This window comes from Cyphomyrmex costatus, unplaced genomic scaffold (genome assembly GCF_001594065.2).
Source record: "Cyphomyrmex costatus isolate MS0001 unplaced genomic scaffold, Ccosl1.0 scaffold361, whole genome shotgun sequence".
NCBI lineage: Eukaryota > Metazoa > Arthropoda > Insecta > Hymenoptera > Formicidae > Cyphomyrmex > Cyphomyrmex costatus.
Window position 1 is genome coordinate 345001 of NW_017277786.1, and position 24155 is coordinate 369155.

General features: G+C 33.8%; 3 protein-coding genes across 3 annotated transcripts; 2 read left to right on the forward strand and 1 right to left on the reverse strand.

Annotated features, from left to right (window-relative positions):
• Positions 1–6758: 6758 nt before the first annotated feature.
• On the forward strand, positions 6759–8681 carry LOC108776529 (putative uncharacterized protein DDB_G0271606). Its single transcript, XM_018543176.1, has 2 exons — positions 6759–6788; positions 6888–8681. The coding sequence occupies exons 1-2, from the start codon at positions 6759–6761 to the stop codon at positions 8679–8681; spliced, it is 1824 nt and encodes a 607-aa protein (XP_018398678.1).
• Positions 8682–12706: 4025 nt separating this feature from the next.
• On the forward strand, positions 12707–13514 carry LOC108776530 (coiled-coil domain-containing protein 12). The gene is made up of 3 exons (XM_018543177.1): positions 12707–12870; positions 12948–13086; positions 13338–13514. Exons 1-3 carry the CDS (start codon positions 12743–12745, stop codon positions 13512–13514), a joined length of 444 nt encoding a protein of 147 aa, XP_018398679.1. The 5' UTR covers positions 12707–12742.
• A 1395-nt stretch (positions 13515–14909) lies between these two features.
• LOC108776538 (carbonic anhydrase 1) lies at positions 14910–21359 on the reverse strand. Its single transcript, XM_018543188.1, has 6 exons — positions 21272–21359; positions 16712–16753; positions 16470–16631; positions 15678–15922; positions 15312–15548; positions 14910–15140 (listed from the first exon to the last, which is right to left on the reverse strand). Exons 1-6 carry the CDS (start codon positions 21318–21320, stop codon positions 14910–14912), a joined length of 966 nt encoding a protein of 321 aa, XP_018398690.1. The 5' UTR covers positions 21321–21359.
• Between the last annotated feature and the right edge of the window lie 2796 nt (positions 21360–24155).

Below are 24155 nucleotides of genomic sequence, written 5' to 3' on the forward strand. Positions count from 1 at the left end.
TTGATGAATACTTCTGTACTCGGGCCAAAATCAACCGTTTCTGCAGAGACGTGGTCCTTCTCGACGGAGACTCCGAGACTTTCACTCTGGGCGATATGATACGGCCTATCTCGCCGCGGGTACATCGCGTTTAATTGCATTCGGCCGCAACGGTCTATCTTATGAGTTACTCAACGCCAAGGACTCGTTGTATAATCTCGGTACATACTTGGTGACATCGCGCCGAGACGCGCTTTCACGTTTCCCATTTCCGCGTTTCTGCGTATCCCGTAAATTCAAAATGTGAGAGATATAGCGGTACCTCAGTATATACATCACGATAAGCCAACAACGAGAGAGAAACCGATTACATGTGAGAAAATAAGTCAAAAATGAAATAGATTTTATCGATCGGTTGCGCAATTCTTGGGAAATACAACTTTGGACGCGGAAAGTAACGTTTTTTCTTCTTGTTTTCTTCTCGCACGTATTGTTTCCGCTGAATGCGATTGTCAGATGTGAAATCGTCAACTGAGTTAAAAATTGATTATAGGGATACATCTTCGGATCTAAATTAACTTCTCGGGCAGCTTGAGCATTACGGGCCCATAAATTTAACAATTTTCCTTGCTTGTTATAGGATGTCGTTTGTCTGAGATAAGTAAATTTGTGTCGGAAGTATAATGATGATAATCATGATAATTTAATGACAAACATACTTAACTTTTCTTCAGACCTTCCAATCAAAACTTCAACGTAGATTGTATTATATTAGAGGGGAATCGATTCTTCTAAAAAAATTTTCAGAATCGTTATTACTTGTTATAACTTTGCAATTTTTTCATAGTACGTCTTTGCAAATGACATTTAAATAGAATTCTGTCAAGAATCTGTCAAAAATTTTTAACGAAGCTATTAACAGTCTTGAGGAATCTCCTAATGGCTAATTTCCTGCACTGAAAAAATATCCAGGTAATAATAGCTGCGAAATGTTGAGTGAAGTAATTCTAATCAAATATTCGGTTAATATAACCAAAAATAAAATTTACTTTATAAAGATTGCTAAAATATAATTAGTGCAAATGGTTGATTATATCATTATGTTTGATATTTACTAAGTATTTAAAAAATTTTGTTTGCTATATTAATCGAATATTATTTGAAATTATTTCACTTAAATAATATTTGATAGCCATTATATCAAACTCTTTTTTTTTCAGTGCATTAATTCAGCGCGAAACATGTTGCTTAACCAAAGATTCACTCTTTTCAACATTTTTAGGAGACATCTCAAATTCTAGAATTCATTCAAAATTAAAAAGAACATTAGGGGTCTGAGAATATGTCTTATGCATCTTCATTGAGAGCGTGAGAACGGCTATTATCTTTACGCGAGGAAACTGTTATTTTGTATTACGCGCGCATATATAATTAGTGCAAATTTACAAGCGCGCTTTTCCTGCGTTCGATATGTTCATAGGAAGTTTCGCAGTCGATGTTGTACGGTGAGAAAAATGCGGCCGGGCGTGTTGCCGCTCGGGCGATGTTGCGTCAAACCGATTCGTCGTAATCCCAGCACAAAAGCCGAGTCTGCAGTCTGTAACTGACGGCAGTCTCTTAATGCCTGTCACGCCGCCCGCGCCGCGGCAAGAGTACGCCGAGGTAAAGCAAGTTCACGAGCGTTGCGCATCCTCGACATACTGCTGAGTGAAAGTGCCGCCTGCTCTCGCGGTTTCTTCTTCCTCATCTTCTGACTACTTCCACCGCCGCGCCAACAGTGTTATTGCGAGCCGGATCAACGTGACGAGTTCTCTCACGCTGTTTCCCCACTCCGATCGCGCGCGGCGTGAAAAGAACTTCTCTTCGATTAACGCGACAGGTCTCTCGGTATCCCTTTTGTTATTCACGTGTTCCGTTTGACTTATGTTTGCGATCATCAATTTCGTCGAGCATATCGTACGATATGGGAGAAAAATGTTTGGTTGAATTAACTGGAATTCTGAATTAATTTTTCTGAATTTTTTGTTAAATCTATTAAAATTCTAATAGGTTTAACCAGAATTTTGAATCGTTCATTTTCCATTCTAGAATTGAAGTTAATTCAATCAAAACGTTTTCCTCTCTCTGTGTGATTTTATTTTATAACACTCGTTGAATCTGAGACTTGTAGTGAAACGACATAATTATATTTATATTTCAAAAATGATATCGTCGAAAAGTATATCTAAAAATTTAGCCAGATATAGATTTGAAAATACAATTTTGTTTTCAATAAAATTATTTTCAAAACTATATCTATAAATTGAATGTTTAATTTTCTGTGTAGGTTTCTATTCCTACTTTGTGCTTTTCTCTTACTATTTAAAAAATTTTTAGATACTTCGTCAAAATTGTTTCTTCCGTGTATCTATAAGGCTCCATTAATTATATTTTATTATTGGCTTATGTCTAGCAATGCACGACATAAGAATCCGTGATACATGACTCAGGGTTAATTACATTGTTTGAAAACCAGTTACTTTATAATGGCACAGTACATTCCGAATAAAGTAGATGTCGCGAGGTCTGGAAAATGCATGATTATAATAATTGAGACTCGACTGTTTCAATTTGATTATCATCATGAAGTAATTAACTTTACAGTTGTTAATGTTTGTCGTTATATACTTAATTGAGGCTATTTTTGTTCGTCAAACATTCAGTTGTTGATTTCGCTCGTATGCTGTTTTAAAATCTGTATCTAATTGAATGGAATTGGGACGACTTTTGATTTTTAATTAAACTTTCATCAACATTTTAATATCTCAATATTATCTTAATATTCATGGCGCTGAATTTTAATCCAATGAGATGCATGGCTTGCCTCGTTGGATAAATTAATCAACGCGAAATCCGAGGTTTTCGCTTGCAATAGCTATCTTCTATCGCGCATTTGTGTTGTCAATTTCAGCATTGTAGCTATTTTGTAGGCGGTGAAACTCGCGTTGTAGTCTCCGCAATGGAAAATGACGGGTCAGGAGTTCGCCATGCGAAAATATCCGTAATCAAAGATTCGCGATAGCCAAATACGAAATCCCGAGATCCTTTTAACAACCGGTTGGAGGACGCGGTCTCTCACGCGGGCAACGTTCTTCCTACTCGTGATAGTTTCTTTCCTAGCGCATATATACATATTTATGTGGCTTTCGATTTTTTTGTCGTTGATTAATTAGCGTTTCTGCAATTACGTGCGGTGGGGAATTACTTAACGTGTATCTATAAATCCGTCGCGGTGGTGACTGCCATGTGTATCAGACAGGGGATTCTCAGTCGGCGAGTTTCGAAAGTGAAACCATAATGTCAAAAGTGTGCACGACATGAATCAGTTTCTAACATCCAGGTCGTTATTAAAAGATACGACATCTGCAAGTCCCTTCCATTTGTATATATATGACCTGGAGATAAATGGGAAGTCAACACAGGGTATATAACTTATAATATCGGGAGGATACTTACTTGTTACGAGTTTAGAAAGTTCCCAAAGTTGTCTAGTCGTTGGTATGCGTCGTGCCGCTCCATCATTTTTACTGTCAATGCTCCACCAAGTTTATAGTCGCGGAGATGGGATATTCGGTATATGTATGCGACTCGAAGTGAACAAAAGGCTTTATGAACATTCTATTCTAATGATCTTACGCCTCCGCTGTGCTCACGCAATACATATCCTCAGTCTTGTTTCTAAAGAGATTACGAACAAGGCAACCTCGCGAAGTGTCTAATACTGATTTTTTAATGAAATTTTAAAATAAATAGGTGAATTAAATAAAATTTTTAATCACCCTCTAAATACAGTTTTAAAGGATAAAGTCATCCCTCGTACTCTCTAAAATTTTTAGAGTGAATTGTCACTCTAAAGAGTGAAATCTCACTTTTAAAGATTGAAAATTAAGCCATTTTTCTTCAAAATTTTCAAGTCTACTCGATTTCTGGTTAAATCCATTAGAATTCTAGTAGATAGATTTAACCAGAATTCTTAATCGTTCATTTTCCACCAGAATTGCAGTTAATCGATCAGCCAAACATTTTTGTTCGTGTACATGTAAGCAAAAGATCTTTTATACGATTCTAACAAATTATTATTTATTTGCTTTTTATTCCTGCTTTAAACCGCAGTAGAACTCTCTTTCTCTCTTTCTCTCTTTCTCCAAATATCAACCATATACCTACCTCACTTTAAGTTTCAAAAGTATATACCAGCTCAGCCACAGAAAACAGACAAAATTTCATTGAAATCAGATTAGATTCGTAAGGTTTCCCTTGGAAATCAAATTAACCATTCAGGCGAGATCGTATCAAAGGAAGAGCAAGCTTGGGACAATTCTGCTGCGTCATAGCAGCAGCGTTAAACGTGGCGGTTCCCCGTTTTATTATGTGTAAATTACATGGTTTTACAGGCGTCTAATAGACTTTCCCCTTCTGGGCAAAAGTGCCGGCATTTATAAGCGGGCATGTTGCGCGATGAATACATAATTTGATAATTCTTCACGTTTACGTCGTTGACCCGGCGTGTCGTCCCGTTGTTTCCTCCGGGTGTGGTGTAACTTTCTTTACAAATGTCAGAGGTAGTTCTCGTGTAAGTCGCATGGTTATAGCGCTTAATTCTTTTTTTTTTTTTTCTTTGTTTACGCACTTTATAGCGCGCTTAACGCTGAGGAATCTACTTAGGTATTTTCTCCGATTGATGGTTGACAGGGGAGTTATGGTTGACGGTACTCTCTTGAATAATTCCTCTCCTCGATCCTTCATCGTTTTACGACCCAGCGAAAACGGAATTTTCTCGACGCGCATGCGACCGCGTCATACTGAAGCTCCCACCGCGGCAATTTGACGGATCGTAATCGGGGTGAAAGTTCAAAACCCACAAATCGCTTCCGATAGATAGCTCGTGGCCTTTCCAGGGCGTAGTCGTTCGTGCTGTCTATAGGATTACGTTGTAGATCCGTTTGAATAAATTCAGCATAAAACTGGCGGATCGTGCGATATCTCGTTTAAAATAGCATCCAAACACTGCCTTCATAATGAATGATCAAACATTATCACTGTTTGAAAAGTCTCTCGTATTGTTCATCGTCATGTGTCATTATGATGGAAACGAAAAAAACGCGCCATTAAACGTAAAAGCATCATCAAAGGCAGCACTTTCCCAAATTGTCCGTTGACTACCCAAGATGGTGTGAAAACAAATAATTGTAGGCGTCGAAGTCAAGATGATTATTGCTAATGGATTGATAGAAAAAAATTTATTCGCTGTTATTCGCTATTCATTCTCCAAAGGGACAGTATTGGATATAACGACAAAAAAAAAACGAGTGTCCATTATTAACTTTAAATCTCACAAAACCTTTTAAAACCTTTTAAAAACAAAAGGAGCGTAGAGAAAATTTCTTGAGCACTTTCGATATATTTACTTTTACTTTCATATAATTTAATACCGTGAGAACGTGAAACGTCCCAAAGCACTTATATTAACGCTAGACGTTACTCGTCAATACTGGTACGCAATAAAACTGACGATACTTTGAGAATTTTACGAGAGTCAAGATAGAGCACGTTCATACAGAACTTGAGCGCTTTTATGAATAGTCATCAACGTGCTGGATTTCGATTATTTGAGGTAATATAACAAAGCTCTGAGGCAGCCATCCGAGTTTCTCTCCACTTAAATATCAAAGTTTATTCCCAAGAGCCGCACATATGCACTCTATACACGTGCGTAATTAAAGATACGCGCTTCTAATTGCATTCGAGTTCAACAGAAACATAATAGAATCCCCGCCGAGTTCTCGCGTTTATCGTTTCCTTCCTCTTCGGTAGGTACTCGTTTTCTTTGTCTCTGAACTCATCGAATTATTATCCTAAATGACAAGTAATGTTTCCACTATCAATATAAGATTAACTTTAATATATCTCGATTCTATTTATTCTTTATAATTTGCTAATTGTAAAAATTAAAAAAAGATAACGAGTTGAATCGAGATTAAAGTTAACGGCGTAGGATTAACCTTAATCAATGTAAGATTAATTTTAATCTTGGTTATATATAAATTTATTCTCCACCTCTTTCTAATCCTTAGAATTAGAAAAAAGTGAACAATAAATTAAATCGCGAAATTAAAATAATCTTACAACTTAGGAATGCAACCTAAGAAGATTGATAAAACTTTAAAAATGTATCCTTTTACTTATAGTAATATTGTAATATACGTAATATATAACATTAAAACAACTTTGACCTGCAAAATAATAAGAAATAGCTTCTGTTAAAAGCTTACTACATCAGGCCTATTATTATACTCTTGTTACTATATACAATTTTCAATTTTCCAAGAATATGTATGCGTATGAGTTTAATCATGCGTGCGCGTCTTTTCGGTAGGCATGTACGCGCGTTCTCGCGTAATTACATAAAATATGCAAATCGCTGGTCTCGCTCATACGGCTCGAAAGCCATAGGTACGTGTTTACCATGTTTTTAGGAGGAGAAAATCGCCTACGGGCCGTTGTGAATCTTCCACTTTATAACGGGACTCACGGAGATAGACTGAGGCGGACAGAGACTTTAGCTTTCAATCTCTCTCGAATCAATATGGTGAAACCCAGTCATAAATGGCCATTTTTGTGTCATCAAAATCTCGTCAATATCATCACATTTAATCAATTCTGTGCTACTGGTTTATCTTTTCTCTAACGATGCATTTAAAGGCTTCGATAATGATTGAAGAAATCGATCTATTAGCGACATGGAGGCAAATTTAGCTACAACAATTAGCGTAATCGCACAATTAAAAAAGTATCGAGGCTTAATAATTATCAATAAACGTCATCTATTTAATACTGCATTGTCTAAATATTTTATTATAATATTGCAGGTAGCCATAACAATTTTAGTAGCAGCAGCCTGCCTCAGTCTGGCTAGGTCTCAGAAATCTGAAACCTCAGCTAAGACTTTCGAAATTCCACCGCCTCCAGTAAAACTCGACAAAAACCTACGGCAAGCGTTGCTGAAAGCGCTGACGGAACTCGAAGCCGAATCCGCGGAGCAACGAAAGGATGAAGATGAGAAAACCCTCATTATGACTATTGAAAAGTCTTTCGATGAAGTGGTAAAGAAGAATCTAAATAAGAACATCGGCGTGATACCGAAAGCTTCCTTCTCGTTCGATGATTTTCCAGGGGATGAGGAAATCCCCAATGAGGAAAAATTGCAAAATTCGAGCTTTCTCGAGTCAAAGAAGTATTCCCCGAGTTCGTCGGCGATGATAGAAAAGGCGAGTCACGATGACGCCAGAAGCTACCACGTGCAGAACGTGGCTCGGTCAGATAAGAGTACAACGCCTCGAACTGAATCTATAACGGTACCGATGGAAATAAAGAAAACTTCCGTAGGCTCGGCCACGGTTAGCAAGATTGAGAGTATCACGCTGAAACCGATTACGCAATTATCAGAGAGCTTGACGCAAAGCGCCAGCAACGGAATTACCAGCGCCAATGCGCTAATCGCACCAAAACCGACCGCATCTAGTCCAACAGCTTCGCCTAGCAATGTTACTTCGTCTTCTAGCACTAATAAGGAAAAGTCTAGGGCGGAGGAAGTGAAAATTTTCGAAGCGCCTCTGGTGGCGGCCTTTACAGTGCAACAGGATGAACTTGGTAGACCGAAGAGCATTGTGCCAATTTACAGACAATCGGGCGATGGACAGGCTCTGACGCTTCAGGAACAGTTGGAGTTCAAGCAGAAATTACTGGAGCAACAGCTGGTGGAGTTGCAACAGCAACAGATCCAACAAACGCAGTTTCTCATCAGGCAACGTCAACTTTATGAACAGCAGTTGAGGCAGAAGCAGCAACAACTGTATTTTCAAGAACAGACTAGAATCAAGCACTTGGAGGAACAGACTAAAATCAAACAGTTGGAGGAGCAGCGTTTGAAGCAGCTGGAGGAGCAGAGGATCTATCGTTTGCATCAGCACAATCATTTTCCATTGCTGCAGAAACCGCACGTCTTCGAACAGTCGAATGTATTGTCGCTTCAACCACCTCTGGAACCTACCATTCATCTTCAACCGAGTTTGTCTCTAGAAGTTCCCAGCATCGCAGCGCCTCCATTATTTCGCACCAACTATCAGGAGCAGTTGCATTTCCAGCAATTCCGTCAACAACCCCAACCACAAATCCAACTTCAGCAACCGCAGCCTCAACATCAGCAACCGCAGCCCCAACATCAGCAACCGCAGCGATTGCAACAGAATTTTGTTTCATTTCCTACCACGAATGACTTCCAGCCACCCATAGCACCGGCTACCAGATTTAACAGACAGGAGGCCTTTAATGCGGTCGGCAATTTCGGTTTCAACCTGGATAACAAGCAACCGCCTCCGTCGAGGAACGCAGTCAATTTCAACGTGATACCAAGGAGCCCTAATACGTTCGTTTACAATCCTTACCTGCAGTTCAGACAGACTCCAACAAGGGCGCAAACGCCCGCCAAACAGATCCAGCGTTTGCTTTATCAGTCAGGAGTCGCTGGCGAATTAGGCAATGTTCAAGGCCAAGGTAGCGAGGACCTCAACATCGTGTCTAAGGTATTAGCGCTGAATGTTGGCGCGTTGCCCAACCAGAACTATCAGTATACGAATAATCGCGTCAAATTGGGCAGCGCGTGAATAGACAGATAAACGTATGGACGTAAAACTTCGACGAGTCGTGTAAATCACTACAAGACGATATTAGCAAGGTGAAATCGAGCTCTCTCTTTTTCTCACTGTCCCTCTATCTCTTCGATCTTTCCTCCCATGCTTCTCTCTTCCGATCCTCATTCGCTTCTTTCTATCTTGACCTATTCTTATATAAGTATCCTTTAATTTCTCAAACCTTTGATGGCATTGAAATACACGTACGCTGATGACAAAGTCAATACATATACACGTATACATAGAGAACAGTTATTTATAGCTTGCAAGAGGACGCAGGATGACTTGGTAAGTTATAGTACATATACGCGAGTCATGACGATAGTAACCTTGAATACCAATAATCCAAGTGAAATCGAATCGTTGCGAATCGTTTTGCCCTCGGTGAGTTACCTCCGCGAAATTTTACTCTCCGTTATATTTCGATGATAGAAGCGTGAGACACAATAAACGAATAACGCTTCAGGGAGGGAAAAGAATTGGCATAACGAGGAAGCTATTCTCTTAGCGAGATAATGGTATTAATTACGATTGTATGTATTTTACAACAAGGATCCGCCAATGTAACGGCGTATACCCGATTACGCAAGCTCGCATTTAATTTGCGACGCAAACACTGTATATAATTGTGTGACTCCAGCTCCACTTCCTCGCCCCCTTTTGATTTTCTCTTCCATTCTTGATACGGCGCCTGCGACGTGAGCACTGCCAGTTTCGTTGATAATAGCGAGAGCACTCTCTCAGCGGCAGAGAACGCGAAGAAGCACGTAATCATAAAACACGTAACCGTAGCAATAAGCATATTTATGTTAACAGGAGGAGGATTAATCCATGCGCTTGACATGACACGAAAGAAGGCGAGAATCTCGCCGGACTCGCATTAGTTAGTACGTTTCACTTGGATTTGACCATGATTACGCTCAAGAAAGAAAAATGTCTCGTGATTTAATCTCGACTCGCAAATTTCCCAAAATTTTAAACATATCATATGTCAAGTAGAATAACTCTATAATGTTATGTATTACTGCTTATGCCAAATTTCTATTGATATGTGCACCTAATGGATTATTTATAATATTTATATTCTAAGAAAAATATTAAATTTCGTAGAATATACTCAGTAAAAAAATATTTTATATTTTTGTGTTGGAAACGGTCCACTCAAGTCCTTGTTAAAATTTTGTGTGGAATTCTTAACATATTTGAGTCTTAATTTAACATAATGTGATTATGTGTTATTTAAATATTTTGTACTAAATTGTTATCCAACGTTTTTTTCTTAATGTCAAAGTAACCCAAGTTATGAGTAAATGGATAAATAAAATAATACCTGCATAAAAAAATAAAATAATATAAAATAATAAAGGCAATGTATTTTAAAACATAAATTTTATGATAAAAAAAAAATGTTTAAAATGTGTGTTAATTTAATACACCATAAATATCAAGTTTACGGAAAAAATACGCTTCCATAGTTCGCTTATGAATTGTGTATTACTTTCCTGTGTTAATGTTTTTATGTGTGTTACTTTCTAACATATTCATCTTATGTTAAATTAACGCAAAGAGTAGACCGTTTGAGAGACGTGTTAAATTTAACACAATTTTCCAACTGTGTAATTAATTCCTATAATTATACTTTCTCAGTCGAATTTCCGTAGAGAAAAGGCCAAATCCAAGTTCGTTAAAGATCAAAAACTCTATTGATTAGCGCTAACGTTTTACAATATAGCCTGTGTGTATATTGTTTGAGTTAGTTTTAACAAGACGCACGCACACACACGCATACAAACGTATACACATGGAGAGCTTGTTCAGGATCAGGGGTCTCGCGAAGTCGTGCATCGAGCCGCGCATCGGGATTGAAAATGCTTCTTCGACTGTAAATAAACTTTCCCCGCCGGGTACAACACAATGCCGACGAGGAAGCCGCCGACGCGAGAGACACATCTCTCGCGTGTATATATATATACGTGTATGTCCTCAATTTCACAAACGTTTGGCACAGATCCGTGATTTCACCCGGCGGGCGAATCGGTGAATCTCGTGGGACATCGGGCATATCTCTCTTGTCTTACTAAAAATTTACTCGAACTTGTAAGTAATCACATTCATTTATCAGCTATCACGTCTCTTCGGTATATATATCATATTGTAATCATCAAACGAAAACGCGCTATTATAATTTTTCTTGTTACCTCCCGCATGATATGCATTTTTTTTATTCGTACTGGAAAGAATGCATTTTGATATTCTTTTTTTTTTTTCTTCGCTAAATTCTTTCTCTAATAAATCTGATAACATCATGAATCATTTCCGCAACGCTATTTATTTGTTCGATTTGATGTTCGAGCGTTACAGGTAACGCTACATAAATCTAACGTTGCGCTGAGTAACGATAAATCCGCCTTGATTAAAGATTTAAGCTTTGTCTCGAAACTGAAATTGATGTTGGATGCGATGCACCTTCGGCGAGAGTGACTACATGAGCGAAAGTTGATGGTGATTCGTTCATAAATGCGAGTCCTTTACAAGCGCTAGCTGCGGCTTGCGCGACTGAACGTAACATTAAAATTAAAATAACATTATAATAAAATATAGATATAGCGTTAGATGTAATCTCGATATAATTTGCTTATAATTTATCTGATGCTGGATTGTACGAACTCTTGTGTATAAATGTTAATAAACTAATTTGTTTAAAAGCGATCGTTTTATACTTCGTCGTAAATCAAGAAATGTAAAAATGTAAAAACTTTATTAAAACGTATAAATAAGTATATATAAATCTCAGAAAAAATCTAATCAAAAGATGTCAATATTATACAATATGTATTTTTTAATAAATACATAGATATTAAAACTTTGTAAAAGACCATATTGACCTTAAAATTGCGATAATGAGAGAATAATGATCTCTCCTTTCTCTTGTATAAGTTATTGAGATATAAGAGAGAGAATCGCAAATTCAAGATAAATTAATTTCAAAAAAGTTAACTCTAAAATATTTAATTTTATTAAGTTTGATAACTTATCATTAAAAATTGATACGAACTTTAACATCATTAATATTAATAACAAACCACACAAATACATATATCTCCAAAATATAAAGTGAAAATATAAACTGAAATTATTGTCAATAATTATTTCGGTAATTATCATTTTTAAATAAATTCTGTTATAATTACTTAACTTTTTACAATTTTAATTATTTTGTTGTATAAAAAAATGTATACTTAATATTTAATAATATTTTATACATAAATAATAGCTTTTTATTTATTAGGTTTGGAAAGTTCATTTCAAATTTTCTAGCTCAGTATATTTTACATTTAAGAAATTAGCGATTATACCATTCGATAGAGCAAAGTTTTAGTTTTAAGAATTTGATTTCTTAATTGCGGTACAATAATTTTTAACAAAGTTATAAGCAATCAAAGTCAAAATGTTCCTTTAATTAACTCGCGAATAATTCAAGAACAAAAATTGTTTTTTATACCTATCGTGAAAACTTGAATTCAAGCTTTCACGATAGGTAGGCGAAAATTTTCATAAATTTTTTTTAGGGTACGTGAAAGATCTACAAGTAAAAAGAAAATTTTTCATCTTTTTCAGCTCATAGTTTTTTTATATGTAAAAATTATCAAACTCACAGAAACTCAAAAAATATAGTAACTTTTGGGAAGTGCAGATTTCAAGCTTTAAAATCTTTTTTTTTAATTTAAATTTCGTTAATTTTTTACAAAGATATTGTCTATACAATTTTGAGCTAGAAAATTGAAACGAATTTTCCGAACAACCTAATAAATATATATTATTTGAAAAATTTTTTTTAGTAACTCAGTAAGTTATTTTTTAAATAACTCGTCAGTATGTTTTTATTCAAATCAAATTTGCTGTGTATGTACGCGCGAAAAATTCCTCTAGGAATATGGATTCCCAACAGTTGTTCAAACTTTTTACCCTAGAGTCACTAGTGTCACTCACACCGGAGTGGCAACTGTAAACTGTAATTTTATGTGTGTTTAAAAATGACAGAGGAGAAAATTGGCTCGTTAGAGGAGGAGGCTTTAAAGAGAAAAGAACGGCTCCAGGCGCTCAAGAGAAAGAATGAAGAGGGCAAAGAAAGTGCTAATGACACGATTGAAAACTTGCCGAAGTAAACTTCATTTTAGTATACAAGTTTAAGTCTAACCTCACATCACTGTCGAATTGCTCAAAGTCTTGTGTTTTCAGACCAAAATTTCGAAGTTACAAACCGCAGGATGAAAACTTGAAGAATAATATGATCGAGGATGCAAAGCCCGGCGATGTGGAATCTGTAGTTCAAGAACAGCTGGACGCTGCAAATAGTAAAGTGGTTATCGAGGAACTGGTAAGTTGGAGGGAAAATGTCTTACACCGCATGTATCCTTCTGCCACTTCTTACCTACTGATGACAAAGTAGACCTTCGATATTTTTATTAAAAATTGATTTGGAAAAATCATTAGATTCAAAATAATTTATTAAAGCTTTTGTATAAAACATTATGTATTTCACGATATGGCTATACCTTATTACGGCAGTATTTTATGATTCTACGATTTCTTAGAATTGATTTTTTATTTATTGTTATTATCTACTAGGATATTAGTAATTTAGCACCGAGAAAACCTGATTGGGATTTAAAACGAGATATAGCCAAAAAATTAGAAATGTTAGAAAGGAGAACGCAAAAAGCGATAGCAGAAGAAGTAAGGACTCGTCTCAAACGAGGCCAACAGGATCTAGCAGCTTATGTAAATAATCATGAAGAATCATAGTATTGTTATCAAAAATATATGTATATTTTGTAATAAATTATGTATTTTTTATTTATAGAATATATATTTAATAGTCCACTAATTAATTAGTCCTCATAATTCATCATCATTATATCTCATGCATAACACATGGAGTATTTAAATAATTTATATAACTTTCGTAAGAATTAGATAATTGTTTGCTTGAACTCGCTCATACAGAAAATGATATAAATTTGTTTTAAAATTTTAACTTATTGCAGGTATCATGAATTTAAATTCTTTTAATAACAATTCTGAGGAATTTCTGAAAACTGTTATTAATCCAAATTATACAAAAATCTAAAAAATTTTTGATATATTTGTCAAAGCTTTAACAACAAATTTAAGTATTCTAAAAATCAGATCAACATACTATTATAGAAATCATATATTTTATTTATTTGTTAATAGGGTTAATTTATCTGACAAAATTTATAATTAAATTATCAATGGTGCCTTAAAGTAAGATTGTACCATATATTTTAAGATTGCAAGGAATTTTTACATATTATTGTCATTCTGTTTACATGATTCTCTTTCATGTAGCCAATATGCAATGTAAAATATGTATATTATTATTAATCAGATAGCACACTATAGAGAAAAAAAATTATATTTTAATTAATATATCTGATATACTTTGGTATTGATAAATTAAATTATTAAAATATATAGAAGATAGAAGAGATAGAAGCTTTAATGCAGTCTAATACGACAAAAAACATAGACTTCAATAATCTATATTTTGTTTACTTTACATAGATGGCACTTAAAACATGATTTATATTATATATGTAGATATAAATTATTATATTTTATGTATAAACGTAAATACAACTCTGCTTTAAAGATTCCAGTTGTTGGCAGAGGGTTAATGCAGACATTTTATTTTGGCAATTGTTTCATATATTATATGTCATTTATATATCACAACTCACAACTGTCTTGTATAATAAAGTAATATTTTAGTTGATGGATCTGTGTGTGTTCTCTTGTCTCGATATATTAATATTAACAAATAAATTATACAAATTTAAAAAAGCATATCACATTAGATATTATTATGTTTATGTAACGTCATGAAAATTTGCTTTATGTTTATTCAATTAATCTTAACCTTCAAACAATATAAAATTAGATCGGATTATTTATTGTTTAGTAATAATTACTCAACAAGACTGCGTTTCGATTCACGCTCATTGAACATCATTTCATCCTTAATGTTTATCAAAAAATTGAACAATGACGCTCATATAAGTATTATCAATGTAAATCGAACCGTAGCTATATTTTATATCTAATCTATCGTTCTTTTAATTTGAAAGTTATGATGACAATTGAAAAACTTGACTAGAATATTTCATCTTAAGAATTTCATATGGCAAACAGAAAGATTGCCACAAGAGCTCCCAATGCGACGAATAGAATTGGTATTTTAACATTCCGTTGTCCTGAATGCCCATCAGAATGATGAGTATTACTCAGAGTGTTTTGCTCTTTCGGAATATTATGAAAAACTACTCGGTCCTCTAAAGGCTGCACTGGCCGGAAGTTGTGAGTCAATTTATCACCTTCGGGAGTCTGTAAGTCACGAAACGCAGCCAACTGAAATTAAACAAGAAATCTATATGTATATACTTTTTATCATGTGTGTGTGTGTGTGTGTGTGTGTGTATCAAATTGGCAGCATGCGTATACGCATAATTTAAAACTAGTTGACAATTTTTTAGCACAGATTAAAAGAAATTATAGTATTTGCAAATTATGTTAAGGCACCTGTTCGTGCGATAATTGTTGACGATCCTTAAAGTCAATCCACCTAGCGACCTCGAGACAAGGCGGAGTAGTTAATGAGCCGAAATACGTGAAGTAGTCCTGCATTTTTGCAATGTCTGGTACAAATAAACTTTCCAACAGTAAAGGTTCTTGCAATGCTTTTCTCTTACCCATCACTTCTATATCACGTAGTACTCTTACGATAGGTTCGTACGCTGGATTCGGTTGAGGGCTTACCTACGTGATTTTATTAAAAATAAGATACGTAAGATTGTTTTAAAAATTACAATTATTAACAAAGATTAATTATAATTGCGTATAAAAATATCAATAAAAAAATGTTCAAACATGAAGATAATTTCTTACCTCGTACAAATATGCTAAAATAGCCAGACCATCACTGTGGTTGAGAGCTTCATTGAATGACTTGTAATCTTCCTTGTAAAAGACGGCGTGCATTTCCATCGGGAACGAGTGATTGTTGACTAAGTCTTCGGATCCCTCGTAATCGTTTTCACCCCAATGAAAATGCAACTGTTCAAACACATAGTTATCCTGTAAGGGTCCTCCGGACAACGTAGCCGCTTTAGATTCGTTGGTTTTCAACATAACTAGATGGAAAAAATAAAAATTGCATATAATAGTAATTATTAAAAATATCGATGTGTAACTGCAATTATTACAGACATCTTTGTTATGTAATAACATCTGCACATATTAAATTTAATTGTTGATGATCCTATCTGTATCTGATTGAGCTCGATTACGTATTAACATGATTAAGATTATTACAGCATGATTTAACCGTCAGTAAAGAAATATATGTACGAATCATTTGCGAGTTCTTTGTCTGTGACAATGACCGTTTTAGTTGCCTCTCTCTATATTCAACATTTATATTATTTACTACTAATATACACTAGAGGTAATAATTACAAGGTATAAAGTTTTCTCTTTTTCCTCTCTTTCTTATTTTATCGTCCCGATTGTATCGTTATAACAATGTTTTTCTTGACTTTTAATCCTCGTGAACACGATCGTGAGAGGAGTTTCCCAGCGGGATCGTTTAATGCGAGAAAACCTCAAGTTAAACGAAGAACGAATCCAATGTTTCTTTCTTAGCATGCCGAATGCAGAAGCCAACCGTGAAAATTTTACCCGTGTGACCGGTGTTCGTCACGTATGACTGGTATGGATTGTCAATGCCGATTAATCTCAGTGGTGACAGGCTGACGTTCTTGACATTGTGCTCTTCTATGTTAATGGGCGACTGATATTTCCCAATACACGAATGATATTCCTCGCCCCAATGCAATGGACCTATAAAAATAAGATTGATCTCATTTTGAAACACATATACTAATGAACTTCGGATAATGAAACTTCTTTATTAAGCTCACCTTGATCTCCGTCATAACTGAAGTTTTGACCATGGCAGAAACCTGAAGAAGACGAAGCGTTTATTATACTTACAATTCGCATATTACGTAAACCTTATAAAATAAGAAAACGACTGAGTAATAAAAATAGCGACATGGCTAGAATAGATTTTAGATTGCGATAATAAATGATTTGAAAGATGAGTGTATATATATATACATACATATATATGTATATGAATATATTAATAATGTAACATTTAGAAAACGTAAATACACTGAAAATAAAATGATATAATATTAACAAGTATTATTGCGATAATAAATGATTTGAAAGATGGGTATATATACATATATATATAATATATGTATATGAATGTATTAATAATGTAACATTTAGAAAACGTAAATACACTGAAAATAAAATGATATGATATTAACAAGTATTATTTTTTTTTAGTGTATACTTTCTAAATTTTTTTGTGTAAAATCTCACTCCAAAAAACTGAAAATTGGATCAGTTTAAAAAAAAAGAGCAAAATATTTTCACTTTTAAAGAAGAATGGCAGATTTGTACTTTTCAAGAGTGAAATTTTATTCTTTTGGAATAAGATTTCACGCTTTTGAAGCGAAAGCGATTCCAAGAAATAAAGTCTTATTACAAAAAAAAAAGTATTGAGATTTTATTTCTTTGGAGTGAATCTCACTCCAAAAAAGTGAAAATATGCCATTCTTGATCAAGAATGAAAAGTTTTCACTTTTTTTTTTAAGACTAACTCAATCTTCAAAACATTTAGAGTGTAAAATTTCTATAATTAATACATATAAACTCTTAATAGAATTTTATATCAGAAATTAGCATTATTAAGAAAACAATATCTTCAATTTCTATCAGACTTAAAATTTTTTATTAAACTCACTGTTTATAAGAAGTATATTAATATTTTTTACTTATTGTCAGTCTAGATATTATCGACACGCTTTCTAACGGATCGGCCATTAAATGCGCCGGAAGATTTTCGCCGAAGTTGAAAGTGCATTTAAGTTCTCTATCTGTCAAAAGACAATTGGCCATTACTGCGCGTTTATTATGCGCTAGAATGTTTCTTGATTATCTGTACTCGCAATTCTTTCCTGCCGCTACTTGTTCGGTGACCAAGTCGTCACCTGGTTGTTTTAAGTTAAGGTTCTTCACATCTGCTCGGCACATGCGACGAGAGATGCATTACTCAAGAACATTACTTTCGTTTTTTTAGTCCAAACGATCACGTGAGGACCGTCGACGTGACACCGTCTGGAAATCCTTGTCTGATTTCAAGTGATTATCTTATAAGAGTGATGAACATCCTCCTCGGCGTCCTTCCATTACGCAAAATCTTTATTGTTGCTGTATGATTATACGTGAGATACATGCAAGAGAAACATTAGTCCGAGATATCTAAAATAATGCGAAGTCTCGCATTATTTTATACACGCTTTTTTCGAAAAGATTTTACGGAATCTATAATAATCGCTGCGATTGAAGAATCGCTGAACAATTTTATCTCAGAAATATCATCTCTTTATTCTCAAACATATAATAATAATGGTAATACGTACATTACATAAAAAAAAACGAGAGAATCATCGAATTTAATTAATTTATTTTAAAAAAGCTAATAAGATCCGTGTTCTAATAATAGACTGAAATATATTTAATTTTCAAAAAGTTGAAACATTCGTGTAGACACGATTACGATTCATCAATCTTGTATAACAAAATTGCACAAATCGATATCGCGTGGCTACGTAAATTGTTTCAAAGTTGTTACGTTTGTGACAATCTGACAGAATGATGCGAATCGTGCATTTGCAAAATGCATATGAGATATACCTTCATTAATATCGTTAGAGTTTCTCTTTAAAATTAAATACACAATGTTTCGTTCTGTACATTAAATGAATTATTCAATTATGCTCTAATCAAACTTTCGAAGCATGCAGAACATCAACTTTCGCAATAATTTCTGTACTTGATAAAACGAATTCTTTTCTTAAATATTGCTTAACTATGCTACTTGTCAATCCATCGGACATTATCTCTTAGGGTGATATCGCATGTGAATTTACATTTTTACGGCAGCGAACGGATCTTAAAAACGATAGCAATGTGCTCGCATTACAACATGATGATCATTAGGTCTTATGCAATTTTCAAGTTCTAGGTTCTTTCCTTAATTACTACTAATTACTCGTATACAGACGACATGAATTATAATGACAGCAAAAACTGCACACGTAGACGCACACATATGAAACTGATATAAAATGATAATGCTATTCGCATGGCTTTTATCAGAGGATTTACTAAGAAAATATGAGACATTAATTTAGCTCAAGGGGTTTAGTTAACATCCGCTTCACGACGGGTATGATGATTCAAAAATCCGTTGCTTCAGATAAAAATCTAATTTTGTCTGCTCTGAACGGAACAATAATATATGATTTTGTTCAAGAATGTTGAAATGTAAACGGTTTTTGCATTCAATATATAAAAAATTACTGATCAGCTAATTGGATGTATATATACAACTACATTTATTTATGATAATTTAATTTAAAGTAATTTATCTAACGAACATGTGTTATATTTGTGTTATATTTGGCATTATTTTTGCATGTTGTACATTATTTGTATTGTTATAACAATTGTTTTTGTAGTTTGACATAATATCCATACTAAATTGAAATATTGCGTTACGAACTTGCAAAATCAATACTTGGTAAATTACCTCAAAGTGGATACCTACATACTTTTTTATTGATCTCTGTTACATAGTAAAAATGCATTTCCTATTTGTGTCAGAAAAGATTCCAATTTTAACAATGTTAAAATTAACCTTGTTAACATTTTTTGTTAAATTTTTAACATTTTGAGTGTGTTAATTTAATATAATGTGATTATGTTATTTAAATAGTTTGTACTACATTGATATTTAAAACTTTTAGTGTTAAAATAACATGATTTATAAATGAACATAACATAAAAATAACATAAAAGTAATGTATTTTAAAACGTAAATTCTAAAAAATGAATAAAATATATTATATAATTTAACATATCATAAATGTTAATTTTACTGGAAAAAATGTTTTCAGGATTTATTTACAAACTGTGTTAGTATTACTTTTTTATGTTTACTCTTTTACATAATATTTTTGTAATCTTCTAACATATTCATTTTGTGTTAAATTAACACATAAATTTGAATGAATCGTTTGGGATATGTGAATGAAATGTGTTAAATTTTATATGACGGTACATTTCCGACGGTACATATTTAACAAACAATATCAAATCTTATTGAACCATAAAAGTTTAAACTAATAAATATCGATGGTATTTAGCAAAATAATATTTAGCAATTCGATATTTAGCAAAATACAGTTGATTATAATCGGTAACGTTTTAATCGCAACTCGCGTATTCCTTACATGTTGTATCAGTAATGATTATTATACATATATTAATTTGCACATCTCAGTATGTACTAAAGTTATTATAATGTTTCAATATCTTATAAGGAATTCGATTAGACGCACTCAGTGCCTGTTAAAACCATATACATAAATTAACGCAAAGATATATGTTTAATATAAATATAGGAATATCGGTTAAACAATGAAATTCTCAATACGCTTTATTGTGCCGTTATATAAAATATTTTGTAATTTTCATTCTATTTTTGTACTCAAATTAAATCAATGTACATCGGCTTTATTGTGCACTAGTGCGCACTAGTGCGTCTAGCTAAATTAGCTATTAATATACCGTACGTATTACTATACTATTTTTTGTCGTACAATTCAATTATTTTTATCGTATTGTATATACTCAAAAATAAAAATAGATAATTTTACCATTTATCGTTAAACATAAATACTCTTACAGTATAATGAATAATATTGTAGTTTGTAAGTTAAGCTATAATTGATTGCCAACGAGACACAATTTATTTCCAATCGCGAGATTTATATGACAAGCTTGCTAGAAAACATTGGATATTTTTATTATTTTCTTTGTTACAAGTAAATGAGTATTGCAATTCAATCAAACAGACGTATTTTGCTATAATATAACAAGAATTTAATAAATCTACGAAAAAGCACAGTTTTATGATCACTAATATCATAGTTGTATGATATTAGTTATTTTATATAATTATTAAAAATGAAAATGTCAAATATCATCATAATTTATTTGTAAAATTTGTTTAAGTACGGACACTATGAAAATATATTTAAATTATTACATGCACCCAGATAGCAAAATAATGATAAAACCACGTTTACTAGACTAAAATAAATGTTATTATGAGTGACGTCATTTGTTAACGTCACTCTGCTTACTTAGGAATATTCAAGTTCACCAGAACCAAGTAAATAATATTTTTATTCCACAAAACAAAAAATGCCGGACATAATCGAGAATGATCGTTTGAAGAAACATCTTCGAAGGATCTTAGGTCCAAAGGATGAAGGACGTAAGGTTTCTTTGCGCCGTTTCAAAGAAACCATGCTCGGTATTCAGCGGAGTCTCACCTAGTAGGAGAAAGAGGCCAAGATAAATGATCGAAAACACCATGATCATTCACCCCGTCAGCGTACACCATGAAATCCCACGGCACTGTCAACGACTCGCCGATTCGTCGAGGAATCAGCGGGGTAATGTGAATACTTCTATTACGGTCGGTGGTAGACTGAGTACTGTCGGCTCGGTCGACCATGTTAAATAAGAGCCGCTTCTATTTCGCGATGTGCGAGACAACAGCGGGGAGGGAAGAAGGTACGATTTATTTCATGATGATCTATGGAATCAATGCGACGAGTAATGATTTCAAGATGTGACTTTGAAAACTAGGTAAAAAATAGGCGAATTAAAAACAACTGACATACAAAAGTCCGCTCTTAATAACCAAATTGGCAAATCAGGCTGATTGCTCAAATGATTCCTTTTGTGCTGTGTACAGTGATTCGCAAAGTTGATCGAATGCGTCTTGAGAATCAGGCAGTTTTTTTTTTTTTTAAACTTATTATCTTGAAAATATATTATTTATATTATTCTGATAATATATGCAAGTTTTAAGAGTCTGTATTTGCATATCTACGGTCATCTTCGTTTTCCTCCTCCATGTTGTAATAAATATAAATACTTCTTCAGAGTTTTAACAATATCTGATGAATTTTTTACAAGTCACAGTATTTATGATTATCTATATTTTTCAAGGAAAAAAGAAATAAATAATCCTTTTGATTCTAAAAAGAATATACATTTTACAATAATATTAAAATATTATTTTCATTATTTATCATATTTTAGCAATGATAATTTTCGTAGATTCCTGTCTTTCAGTGAATAAATTTAACGCAAGTTGAACTCATCTTTGTAAAGGAGCAAGAAAAATAAAATTGCTAACTTTAGTTTAAAATTTTGGTAATCAGATACCAAAGATCTTCGTTTCAACAAATTGTACGATATATAACGTTTCGTGTAGATGTATGTTTCGTGAGTGCAATTTTATGCGAGTTTAGTATCGAGCAATTTGTTAATGTTTGCTTGTTATTTAGCATTTAGCAGAGTGTTTGACCAGTCTAGATGGTAATCTCTGGAATATATCTGGCGATACGTAATGCATAACTTACGGTACTTTTCTACCGGCGCGCTTTTCGGTATCCTGCAACTTCCGTTTTGCGAAATTATTCTCTGTGGTTTCTCCGACGTAATCCGACCCAGCGACTGTAATCTGCGGCAGATTTGTTATACAATTCGCGATCTCATTTCCCAAATTGGCTATTGAAAGATTAATAACATCCTGTTTATCAATATGTATGTATGAAAACGACGACAGAGAGAGAACACGAGATGAGAGTCAGATTCTGTTTAATGAGAGTATTAGATCTTTATAGCTCGCATTATATACGTTTTTCATATTCATGGAAAGACATAGTTTCAATACAATGTAGTTTCTGAAGAAGAAAAAAACGTAAATAGCAGAAAATGCGCGTAAAAAATGCATGGAACACTATACACATATAGAAAAACGTAGTAAGTAATTATGATAAGATAATGTCAAGTATAAAATATTAATGTCGCGTGCCAGTTTGTAGAACACTTTCATATAGATCAAAAAAAGCTGTTAAAGTAAACATTTAATGCTACATAATTTGCTTTTACACTAATTACAACTTCCAAGAAAATATCGGAATGTTCTATCTCAATTTGCACAAGACTGCATTAAAGACGATAATTTCATCGAGATTGGCACTCGATTTCGCAACTGTTTCACACGATGGATAGTGGTACAATAGAAATTTCCGTAAGGCGAGAACGGATTAAGTGAGATTAACGCAAAACATGATCGGAGACGGAATTTTTGCAGGTTCTCGCTCTATTGAAACATTTGTATCAAGAACAATACGTTCACTAATAGTATAGATTACGTAAGAATGATCGAGCATACAAATCAAGCAATGATTCGAATGTTTTCCTTCGATTAATTTATTAGCAGCGTTTCGAGCAATTTAATTTGATTCTATATGGTTAAACAAATGCATTACGCGGCGTATTATGTCTGATAAAGAATTCATCAATGCGCGTGCAACGTCAAGTGTCACGCTCGTTAGAATTCATGCGTTAACATTGGGATGAGATATTGCTCCTAGAATTCTGAAAAATTAACGTAATTGGCTACGCTTAACAATGCAACATCGGTGAACGATGGAGGCGTAATGTAACTGCTTGGCTATTGTATTGTTTGCCGATTGCACAACGCCAGAAATTGAGATAACAATCGGGTAAGGTAATGTGTGCGATACGACTTGCAATTTGTGGTTGCCCGATTGTCGACGTATCATCAGTCATATGGTGTGTGCAATGCAACTTCTCCGCTAAACAAACGGGAAGATCATGAATACAATAATTATAACTATCTTGTGATATTTACGTATCTTATGTACAGCATTTAACACCGTGAGATGCAATTTTAGCTACTTATTCGTTGAATTAACACGCAATTTCTTATTTTACTTCTAAATTATTTCTCTCGACAATTAAATGAGTTACATAAATGTAACTGTCGAGTGAATAATTAAATGCATTTTCATGCATACTTTGCTTCTTGAGTTTTCAAATATAGAAGATTTATAAACGTTATGTAATAAGACAGTGGCTGCGTTCAGCAAAAAAAGCAATAACTTTGTAGCTACTGTAAATCTCAGCTATAACTAAAGTTAATCATTCATGAAGAATTCGATGTATATTCCCAATGTGCCGTATATATTCCCTGAAACAGTAAAAGAATTTTCACAGAATGGTCACATACCAAATGTTCAAAATAGTGTATATAAATACTTATCGTGTACGCAAAGTGTATGTTAAAAGCACTCTTAAATCGTATAGCGTTATTCCTGATAAAAAAACTGAGTT

Excerpts from the sequence above, each read along its gene's own strand:
- LOC108776529 (XM_018543176.1), top strand. The coding sequence starts at position 6,759 with ATGGAGGCAAATTTAGCTACAACAATTAGC. Across the intron at positions 6,789-6,887 it reads ATTTAGCTACAACAATTAGC|GTAGCCATAACAATTTTAGT; the intron begins GTAATCGCACAA and ends ATAATATTGCAG.
- LOC108776530 (XM_018543177.1), top strand. The coding sequence starts at position 12,743 with ATGACAGAGGAGAAAATTGGCTCGTTAGAGGAGGAGGCTTTAAAGAGA. Across the intron at positions 12,871-12,947 it reads ACGATTGAAAACTTGCCGAA|ACCAAAATTTCGAAGTTACA; the intron begins GTAAACTTCATT and ends TTGTGTTTTCAG. Across the intron at positions 13,087-13,337 it reads AAGTGGTTATCGAGGAACTG|GATATTAGTAATTTAGCACC; the intron begins GTAAGTTGGAGG and ends ATTATCTACTAG.
- LOC108776538 (XM_018543188.1), bottom strand. The coding sequence starts at position 21,320 with ATGATCATGGTGTTTTCGATCATTTATCTTGGCCTCTTTCTCCTACTA. Across the intron at positions 16,754-21,271 it reads TGGCCTCTTTCTCCTACTAG|GTTTCTGCCATGGTCAAAAC; the intron begins GTGAGACTCCGC and ends CGTCTTCTTCAG. Across the intron at positions 15,923-16,469 it reads GACGAACACCGGTCACACGG|TTATGTTGAAAACCAACGAA; the intron begins GTAAAATTTTCA and ends TTTTCCATCTAG.